This window comes from Poecilia formosa, unplaced genomic scaffold (assembly GCF_000485575.1).
Source record: "Poecilia formosa unplaced genomic scaffold, Poecilia_formosa-5.1.2 Scaffold361, whole genome shotgun sequence".
Lineage (NCBI taxonomy): Eukaryota > Metazoa > Chordata > Actinopteri > Cyprinodontiformes > Poeciliidae > Poecilia > Poecilia formosa.
In genome coordinates, this window is record NW_006800300.1 from 164,598 (window position 1) to 174,717 (window position 10,120).

The 10,120-nt window shown below is 39.5% G+C and overlaps 1 protein-coding gene, 1 long non-coding RNA gene and 1 other non-coding gene across 5 annotated transcripts in view; 1 reads left to right on the forward strand and 2 right to left on the reverse strand.

Moving 5' to 3' along the window:
* Positions 1–9,776, reverse strand: part of depdc1a (DEP domain containing 1a) — a 14,044-nt gene extending 4,268 nt beyond the window's left edge. Inside the window, exons 1-12 of one of the 3 annotated variants that reach the window (XM_007574776.2) lie at positions 9,546–9,776; positions 8,414–8,681; positions 7,241–7,506; positions 7,009–7,153; positions 6,118–6,248; positions 5,882–6,012; positions 5,430–5,477; positions 4,571–4,708; positions 2,964–3,587; positions 2,031–2,213; positions 974–1,146; positions 258–434 (exon numbers count right to left, since the gene is read on the reverse strand). In XM_007574776.2, coding sequence (XP_007574838.1) covers positions 258–434; positions 974–1,146; positions 2,031–2,213; positions 2,964–3,587; positions 4,571–4,708; positions 5,430–5,477; positions 5,882–6,012; positions 6,118–6,248; positions 7,009–7,153; positions 7,241–7,506; positions 8,414–8,461 — 2,064 coding nt within the window. In that variant the 5' untranslated portion in view covers positions 8,462–8,681; positions 9,546–9,776. The remainder of the gene's footprint in view (positions 1–257; positions 435–973; positions 1,147–2,030; positions 2,214–2,963; positions 3,588–4,570; positions 4,709–5,429; positions 5,478–5,881; positions 6,013–6,117; positions 6,249–7,008; positions 7,154–7,240; positions 7,507–8,413; positions 8,682–9,545) is intronic. The other 2 variants (XM_007574777.2, XM_016662178.1) reach the window with 2 other exon arrangements.
* On the forward strand, positions 4,715–5,996 carry LOC107833317 (uncharacterized). Its single transcript, XR_001659041.1, has 2 exons — positions 4,715–5,493; positions 5,844–5,996. It is a non-coding gene; the product is annotated as an uncharacterized LOC107833317 (long non-coding RNA).
* Positions 9,669–9,740, reverse strand: trnah-gug (transfer RNA histidin (anticodon GUG)). The gene has a single exon. It is a non-coding gene; the product is annotated as a tRNA-His (tRNA).
* Positions 9,777–10,120: the final 344 nt, after the last annotated feature.

Sequence of the window (10,120 nt, forward strand, 5' to 3'; positions counted from 1 at the left end):
TCTAGCCCCGCCTCCCACTCCTTACATCTCACACATGAGCAGTATGCTACTTACAACTTTACAATTGTGTGGATGAAAATATCTGGCTTCAACTGTAAAAAAACATTTTCCAAATTTAGGCTTTTAATCAAATGTTGGATGGCATTTTATTACAAAACTGTGAAGTTAAAATATCAAGCACTTTTCAGACCTAGAAAACACTAAATATAAACTGAGGCATCGTCAGGGACTTCTCCGTCTCCATGGTAACGGCGTACCTGTACGGTGCGCAGGTAGTGGATGTGGTCCCTGATGGCGCTGCGCAGGTATTCTGGGACGGAGAGGACGCTCTGCTGGTGGTCCATCAGGAACGAGACGAGGCGGGTCGCCAGCAGCTCGTCCAGGTCGCAGTCCTCCGCGCTGCTCAGGACGCAGCCGGAAAACGTGTGGACCATCTGGAAACGCAAAGTAAAACTTCACCAACTAGTTTGATCTCGTTTATACATCAAGTGTCTCAGTTCACTTCAAATAAGTCCAAATTATTTCATAAGTCGTTTTTCCAACAAGATATAGCAGCTTCTTTTAAGGCAATAATTCCTGTTCCACTGGGAGATTATTTCACTTATTTCTGCGCTGTTACCTAGCAACCCCAGGCCGTTACCTAGCAACCCCAGGCCGTTACCTAGCAACCCCAGGCCGTTACCTAGCAACCCAGTTCTAGTTCCAGTGGCAGATTATTTCACTTCCAACACAGGAAACAGCGTGAACTTATTCTGCAAACTAGTTCATTTAACTTTCTCCACATTAATTCTTTTTCACAAAAGCCAAGTGAACATAAAAACTTTTTTTTTTTGTGAAATTGTGAAAATAAAACAATCAATCTTTATTCAGTTATCAAACATGAGCTGCTTTTTGTTGCTCCGTGACATAAAACCTCAACAAAAGAATTGAACGTTTGCGGCGTTTGGAAACGCGTCGTCCGTTCGCCGCTCACCAGCGTCCGGGTGCCGATGGCCGGGTGGAGGCGCGGCATGTCCACGTTCTGGCTGATGCGGGACGCCATCCTCATGAGGAGCTGCAGCTTCCTGCGGGACGCCGGTGGGAGGAGCAGCGTGCAGAGCTGCAGCGCCTCGATAGCGACGCGCTCGCACTGCGGCTGGAGAACGCCTGCAAGAAGAAAATCACAATCAGAGACGACATGGAAGCAAAACTGGGCTAAAATATGAATCACATCTATTCACTGCATTTATATTAGACAAATGAATAGATGGGTGATATTAATAAACTACAACTATGATGCAGTGAGCAGGATAAGATTCAAGAAGCAAAAATGGCAAAGAATGGATTTTATCCAGGCCCAAAATAAGAAAAACACTTTGAGTTTTTACCATTTTATTATGGAAATAATCTCCCGATGGAACTAGAACCTTTTTAAATAAATATTTAAAAAATGTTGACTTTAAACAAGCTCATATATTGATGAAAAGCCATTTGTATGGATCAACATTAGATTTTTTATTTTGCTCTTTAGTTTGTTATTTTGTATTTCCTTTAGGTTATGTAAATCACTGAGTTGTTGCTGAAAATGTGCAACATAAATAAAATGATCTTACCTTGTAAGTTAGAAAGCTTGAAATGAGACAAAACTAAGAAAAAGAAACTAAACAAAAAACACCTGGTAAGGTTTGGTGTTTTTACAGCACAGTTGCTTTTGAACCAAAATAACTGGAACATTGACCAACATGTTTGATGGTCAAATATAATAATTAATAACTGAATCATGTTTTTAGGATGTAAAGCAGGTCAAACTGCCTTGTTGCTGACATTTTCTGCACAAATAAAGTTGACAAGACTGTTAGGTGAAGTTAAGAGGCACTAGCCGTTCAAAACATGCAGATAAAACAGAAGCAGCACAAAACGATCCACACTGCATTTAGACAGACACGTTAGCGGCTGCTTTTGAATTTATTGAAGGAAAAAGTTGTTTGGAAGACATTAGTAGAGGTTGGATCTGGCGTCGACACACACATGCAGGCGGGAGGCGGTCTTACTGTGCTCAGGTTTGGGTTGGGGGAGCTGGAAGTGTCTGGCAGCCACGCAGACGGGCAGATTGAGCTGCGACGCAGACCGATGCGGCGGCGGCGGCTTGGACACGTCCAGCGAGCTGAGGCAGCGGCGGGCAGCGGGCGCCGGGAGCGCCCAAAGGTTAGAGGTACTGGAGGCGGGGCCGTGAGCTAGGGGCGGGCGATAACTTTTATCACGATGCTACTGAGATAACGGCAGGAATGATTTATTAAATCTGTTTTAGGTAACTGATTCGTGTGATTCTGTGTCACTAATCAGTAACTGCATTTCATCATATTTTCAAATGTATTGATTTTTATTAATGCTCTCAATGAAAAATCAATGGAGGAAAAATGATAAAACTAACAACACAAAAAGTTCCAGTTAATCGTCATTAACTGGAAATTATCATGACTAGACCTCTCGTAATAAACAATAAGCCAATTAAAGATACGATAAATTAAAACGAGATCAATAATTTCCATTAGCATGATTTATCGTTTCTCTCTTTCATTCTACAAAAATTGCATGATAAAAGTTTTCAGTTTGGTGTTTTGGTCTCACTAGTCCCTTTTTTAAAAAGAACAATTCCGTTTAGAGAGACTTCATAATTGATTTTATTTGTTGTTTTGATTATTTATTTTGAATATTTAAAGAGTCTCAGTTTCAGTATTAAATATTCATTAGGATTCAACATTGATTGATTTCTGAGAACGTATTTATGCTGTTATGTTACTTAAACATGTTCTCAAAACAACAATATTATTGTTTATTACAATAACATTTAGCAGAATTTATCATCCAGGAAAATTATTTATTGTGACAGGCCTCATCATGACAATAATAAATTTTAAAAATGTGTATTTTGATTAGTTTTATCAGGATGGTTGACGAACAATGCGATAAATGCCCAGCCCTACCTTGAGCTTTGGCTGGGAGAGAGAGAAGCTGTTGGGAGGAAGACGGAGGATACTGGTTCACGTTGAGGCAGCTGGACCACTTCGTCCCTCTATGTTCTTCTTCTTTGGTTTTCATGACGATGTCCAGGCAGCTGCTGTGAGGCCGCGCCGACGCCTGACCATCTAACTGTCTAACTCTGGAACCCGCAGAGCTCCTTGTTACAACTCCTGCTGCATTTTCACGAACGAAACTGTCCGCTTTGGTCGTAAACGTTGTGTTCAAGTGCCCGTCCTGAGGTGGGAAAACGGGATTTTCGTTGCTGCATGGAAACGGCTGCAGGCCGCGCAGAGGAGAACAATCCAGGATGGTTTCCAGGGAGCAGCTTCTTGTGCGAAGCTTAACCGTTTTCAGATTCGTGCCGCTGGCACCACCGGCGCCCGATTCCTTGCGTGACTGGAGCGTCCCGCTGAGGACGGCCCTCATGGGCGACTCGGCCTCATCGCACGAGCCCTGCCTGAGCAGCGACAGGAGGAGGCACTCGGTGGAGCGAAACGACGACTTGGCCGGCACAACCGACGGCAGCTCCGAACTCTTTCGCTTCCCACGCTGGAGCGTAGGGGGCGCTGCGACATATCCACACAACACTGAAAGCAGATGCAAACAGGGGCGCAGGCAGAGAGGCAAGCAGCACAGGAACGGGGTGAAATGTCAGAGGTCAGCACAAGCGGAGAGTGAAAGGGAAGTGAAAGGGTGCAGTTAATTCACACTTTTACACCAGTAGCTGCATTTCCATTATAAATTTATGCAAATCTTTGTTGATATTCCATTACTGTAAAAAAAATCTATTTTGAGATTACAGTGTTTCCATTAAATCAAAGTTACTTAAAATCACACGTAAGTCTGTCGCTATAAGCAATAAATCAATTAATCACACAATAAATTAAAGAGGACTGAATCATTTCCACTCGCAAGGTTTATTATTTAAGTAAATAATTCTTTAATATTGATAAAAATCTACTGATGGCAGATTATTTCACTTAGAAATAGTCTAAGTGAAATAAGATTATATCTTGTTATAAGAACCTGGGGAAAATATCTTGTTATAAGTGAATTTATCTACAGTACTTTCCCCGGACATCTGCACTAGAAACTAGACCAAACGTACTTGGAAAGATATTGTTTTTTGCAGTGTATGAATTCAACACATTGGAATAACACTCAACTTTTTATAAACTGTGGATGCAGTGAGCTGCAGATTGTCCACAAAAAGAAAAAAAATCATCATCATGTTCATACTTCTTCCTGTCATCTAATTTGGAGTTTCTGGCAGAAGTGACATCTGTGACTAGTCAGACCAAAAAAAAAAAAAACCTGCATCCTAGCGCTACAACTTTTTACATCAAAAAACATCAACTGGCGTGTTTATATTAAGTAATTTAATTTTCGTGATTTCAATTGGTGCAATTCTCTGGTTAATGGAAACGCAGCTACAGGCAACAACACAGAAAAAACAACAACAACCAAGACCTGTGTTAGCAGTCAGAGACACTGTTAGAGTCACATCAACAGGACTGGTCGGTGGGATTCCCCAGCAGCTGAGCGGGTCAGGATGAAAAACGTTGCCTACCCAGAACGTTGATGAACAGTTCGTACAGTTCGTATGTGAGCAGCGGCTGAGGGAGGCTGTAGAAGTAATCAGACACCGTTTTGAAGACGTCTCTTTCGAAGCCGGGGTAGGACGGCTGGTCGCTGTCGTACTTCGGCCCTGCGGATGAACAGAACATCGTCACCGGCTGGTTTAGGTTTGTTACACCTGCACTGTAAAGATTAGAAATTATTATCTTTGTTTGGAAATATGTCCCGGAAAAATACAACAACGTGAACACCTTGCGTGTTATTGTTTACGTCCGGAAACTTTGCACATGCGCACCACGCTGGAGGGCTTGCGCTAGCCATAGCCGCGCTGTCGCGGTAGAACAATTCCTTCAACTAAATAAAACCTGGATTTGTAGTTGTTAATTTAAGGCTATGTTCCACAGCAAAAGGAACAAATAAAGCATAAAAACCATTGAAGAGCAACTCAAAACCACTCATTCTTCTTTTTTCTCGCCCTCTGTGTCGGCTACGCGACATCAACATGTTACTGTTGTCAAAATTAAGCTAGCATAACTGACCTACTTCCCCCTCCCTCGCTATTTTTTTCACTTTATTAAAACTTTTTCCTGACCGTGTTATCTAGTTGTTGTAGTGTTGACCATGATTAGCAAAGCACTGCCTCCTTTATTTAACACTTAGCGTGTTACGTTCAAACTTGTCAGCTAAAACCAACGCCAATCATCGTTAGCGAACAGCTTTTCGCCCTCTGTACCCATAATGCATTGCTGTACTTCTACAGTAAACAGTTTCCTAAACCCACATTGCCTGAAAACTGGGATTATTATGATGCAGTGTGAAGTGTTTTCTGAGTAATAATCTGTTGTGCTTACAGTTCGCCAGGCTCTTCATGGCAGACAAAACCCAATGAGGAAGATCATCTGGAAAGAAAAACAGGTTAGACTGACCAAGAATTCATTACTGCTCTGTTTCCTTAATAAGAGAATTTTTATTATTTTTTTCAGCAGTTTTTGAACCAGGTAAAACTGAAACTACAACTTGAGAAGCTCAGAGTAGAACATATTTACAGACAAAAGTTTTTTTAATCATAAATGCAACATTTATGACAGAAATAACCTGTATTATATTTATAATGTCGTTTTGGTTTAATTACTGCCCTGAGTGGACTGTTCTCTCAGCAAAGGTCTTTTTTGAATCTGTATGCTCTGGACAATGATTAATCGATTACTAAATTAGTTGATGATTATTTAATAATTTGTTAATTGTTTCTGTTTCTTTGAGTCTAGATGTGTGAATAATTAACAGGGTGCGGGCCATCACTCACTGCTCTTGTCCTCCAGCGTGACGACTCCGTGTTTGTTGACGTTGGTCATGTTGTGGATGATGTTCTGAGGGTTTACGTGCCGCTGGTCCAAAACCTCATCCAGAGAAGAGACGCCCAAAATCCTCTGTAGGCTGGAGAAACACAACAAACGTTTCCATCTCATGATAATTTGGATTCCTGCGCTCTGATGCAACATTACGTCTGTGAGTCTGGCTGTTCAGTGTTTATGTTTTTACTGAATCAGGGTGACGTCTCTCCAGATTTCCTGCTCATCCTCCAGCGTCAGCTTTCGTCTCTGGTGCTGCTGCTCTTCTGCCGACGGATTTGATTCGTCTCGCGGCGTTTGGAGCGCAGGATCTACATTCTCCTAAAAACAAGTTGGAACAAAGTACTTATATCTCTGTAGTTATGCTGCTCGGGCTGTCGGGCTGTTTTCTACCAAAACTAGAGGACAAAAAGTTTCATTCTGGTGCTTTTGTTAGTTTGAAGGACAAGTTTTGTTTACAGAGACTTCATAATTAACTTTATTTGTTGTTTTGTTTATTTATATCAGATATTTCAAAAGGTTATTGCGATAAACAATATTACCATTAATCGCAATAACTTCTGGGGCAATTTATTCCATTGACCATATAATTGCGGAAATTTAAAATACAAAAATAAATTAACTTAACTTAGAAAAAACAAAAGACACCTTCTTTGAAAGAAAGTTTTAGCATTAGGACAAATGTAAATACAGCAGCTTATTTGATCTTAGTCTGTGGGAAGATCTGAAAATACGTGTGAAGGCGAGCGAGGCGGACTACCAAATGGACCGGTTCTGTCAGGAAGAACGGGTCAGAACTTCAGCAAACTATTGTGAGATGTTTGTGGAACCAAACCCAAAAGGTCCGACCTGGAGTTATTCATTTTAAAACACAGTTATCCCTGATACTGACCGAAAGTATGTCAACTTTTAAATAAAAAAAAAATTCTTGCCAAAGTTTTTGGCATTTAACAAACAGAATTAATTTTAGTGATTCTAACTGACGTAAAACAAGAAAAGTTTGGTCTGATTTGACTTCAGAGGGTGAGAATAAAAACATGTGTTTTTATTCAGTTTATATAAACATCTGGTTCATCCTAACCATGGAGTCTTTCTCCTGGTTCTTGAGGTTCCTCAGTCTGAAGAAACCTTCCCGGTCCCGGAGCGACGGCCGCTTCTTTATGGACCTGGAGCCTAGCACCGGAGCTGGACATGGGATTGGTTTCAGAGGAGAAGTAGACGGGAATCTGGAAAAAATCACACATTAACCACTTAACTTTGATTAAATCCCAGTTTAGGTCACATATGTTTTTAAAGTATGACAATAAAGTCACCTGAAGAGCATGTGGTTGTCCTCCAGGTCCTCAGTTCCCCAGCGGCCCTTCACGTCTTCGATCACGTGGTTCTTCAGAAACTTTTTGAGCAGCTGAACAGTTTGCTGCCTAGTGACTTCGGGGCCGAAGTTGCTGTTGCTCTGAAGCAGCTGGTGCAGCCAGTCCACGGCGGCAGCAGCCGTGAAGCAGGAAGCGTGGTGCCTTAAGTTCTGCCAGTGCTTCCTGACGGGCATGCCGGCCCGAAACAAGCGCGTCACCTCATTCCACTGAAAGAAAAACACAGGCAGATAAATGCACCGATTGCAGTTTTCTGGCCGATCGCCAATTACCAATCTTTAAAAAGACAGAAACCAGAATAGCAACAATTATTTCTACTGATGGAAAAATAGTCAAACACAATAAGTATTATAGTTATTTTGATCCACAGGCACAATCAAAAATGTTGAATAAACACTGTGCACCTGAGAAATGTGAAGAAAAACAGTAACTATTATTGTCTGTTGGTTATTTCCTGTTTTTTTTATTATTGATTTTTAAAATGTATTTAATAGAACTATGAGTACTGTCCTGTGGATTGCATAGTGAGGTGTTTTTTTTCCTGCTTAGTTGTCTTAGGACACGGAATAAAATTTAGCTATTGTGTAATTCCTGCATATTTACAACGCCATGAATTGTGGTAATGTTGATTAATACGCACTGTCCTAATCAAATACATTAAAATTGAATATAGTTGCACAGTATTACTTTGCTGCTAACGTACCTGAATGTTCCCACTTTGAAACAATAAAAAACCATTTTTTCTTTACTTTAAATGCATTTAAACATTGTATTATGAAACATCCTTGCATGTTTTAATCAAGAAAGTTTGAGACTTAAGTAAATTAAAATGTACAAAGTTAACCAAGCATGATAAGCATTTAATAAGCTAACTGCTGAAGTATTTAATAATACTCCGGAATAGCTGCTGAGAAGCGCTGGTTTTAAAGTCACTGAATGTTTTTGAGTAAAAGTAAAATAAACAAGCGTCGTTTTACAAGCTTCAGTTTTTATTAATATTAGTTTAGAGGTGTACGCAACTGTTACTCCATATTTGAAACGAAAACACCCAAAACTTTTCCGTTAATAAAATAGTTAGCGAGGTCTCATTCTGCTCTATAAACAACAAAAACTCACCAATTTTGTAGCTCGATAGGGTCCAGGAGTGATAATATGAGTGTCCATGTTTAATAATAACAACACGGAGTTGTTTCCACCTTATCCAGAGTAGAGAAACAGCGTAACGTCCATCTTTTGGAGAAATATGTCGATGTTTTGCTACTAGCTAATTAGCTGCAGCACTCATCGCTGGCTGCTCCCCGTCTGTTCAAAATTACGAGCCGTCCGCTTCTGGCAGCTGATTGGACAGCCCTCGAATCACGTGACACGCATTCGCTTCCGGAAGCTGGAAACGGGGCAAAAAGGAGACTATCCATAAAAAGATCCACAAAAACTTATTCCAATTAGCAGAAGTTTCACAAAACAGGTGATTGGTAGACAATTATGCCTGCTTTTCATTGTAACAATAGGCATTTATTGACAATAATTAAATATAATGAGTTGGATTTTATTTTGTAGTACTTTACTTATCTCCACATTTATCTTGTATATAAAAAGCTTGTTTAAAGACTGTTTTAAATATGGTGCACTTTAAAATTATAACGTTTGGTGGTATTAATTATTTTATTATCTAGCAAACAGCAGTCACACCAGTACACCAGCTCCAATTACCAACCAAATAACAAAAACTAGGTAATATACTACTAAATCTTCCCTTCTAACTGCTATGTTATTTTTCTTGATATATATTTATTTTGTTAGTGTTAGTATTTCATATGTTCTAAGCTTTATGTAACTTTATATATCACCAATTCACATGAAAAAAAAATTTGCAAAACAATAATAATTTCAATTCAATCAAACATTCTGCTTTTAAAATACTCACAACCTGCTTTTCTTTTCTTTGGTCTTCATTGTGTTGTTTGCTTGCTGGAGTCCTCCAGCAAATATCCAGTAAAATGAGATGAGTAAATATCATATACAGAGATATTTACTCATGGGGTCACCTTTGAAAGCATTTAGTTGCAATTAATTGTATTCATGGTTTTTAGAATATAAGAGGATTTATTACAATCGTATGTAACTTTTCATATTTTTATTATAGTGGTGTCACAAAATATTGACAAGTTTAAGTCAATATTTTTGCAATAGTTCCTGTCCTTCATAATAATATATTCATTTAGTGTGTGTACACTGTATTCATACTTACTTAGGGAGATTGGCAGAAGCAAATGGTCAAGCAGAAGGCAAAGTTTCATTGTAAATACAATGATTACCTTCCTTCAAACATGTTTTAAATCGTATCTCAGCACAAAAAACGACCAGCGTTTCTTGCCGTGACCCGGATTCGAACCGGGGTTGCTGCGGCCACAACGCAGAGTACTAACCACTATACGATCACGGCGAGCTATTTAGCCAGATGAGTGTGCGCTTGTCCAACGAGAAATACTTCCCTTTATTCAACGGAATAATTTGTAGCAATTTAGATAGAGATAAAGTTGAAGTGACACTTATTTAATTCGATTTTAAACGACTAAATTGGCTTGTGCAATGACAGGTTTCGAATTAGGACAAAGATTGTGAAAAATAGCATGTGACACGTATTTTAAAATTTGGGATTACCAGGTAAGATAGATAGTTTTTTTTTATAAAATCACTGTGCTCGTCAGAAAAATGTATGCATTTAAACCCATGTACTAATTCTTACAACTGCATTTGTCTTGGATAATGTGTATTTAAAACAAACAGTAAATGAGTCGTTTGCGTTGAGTTGAAAAAATAATA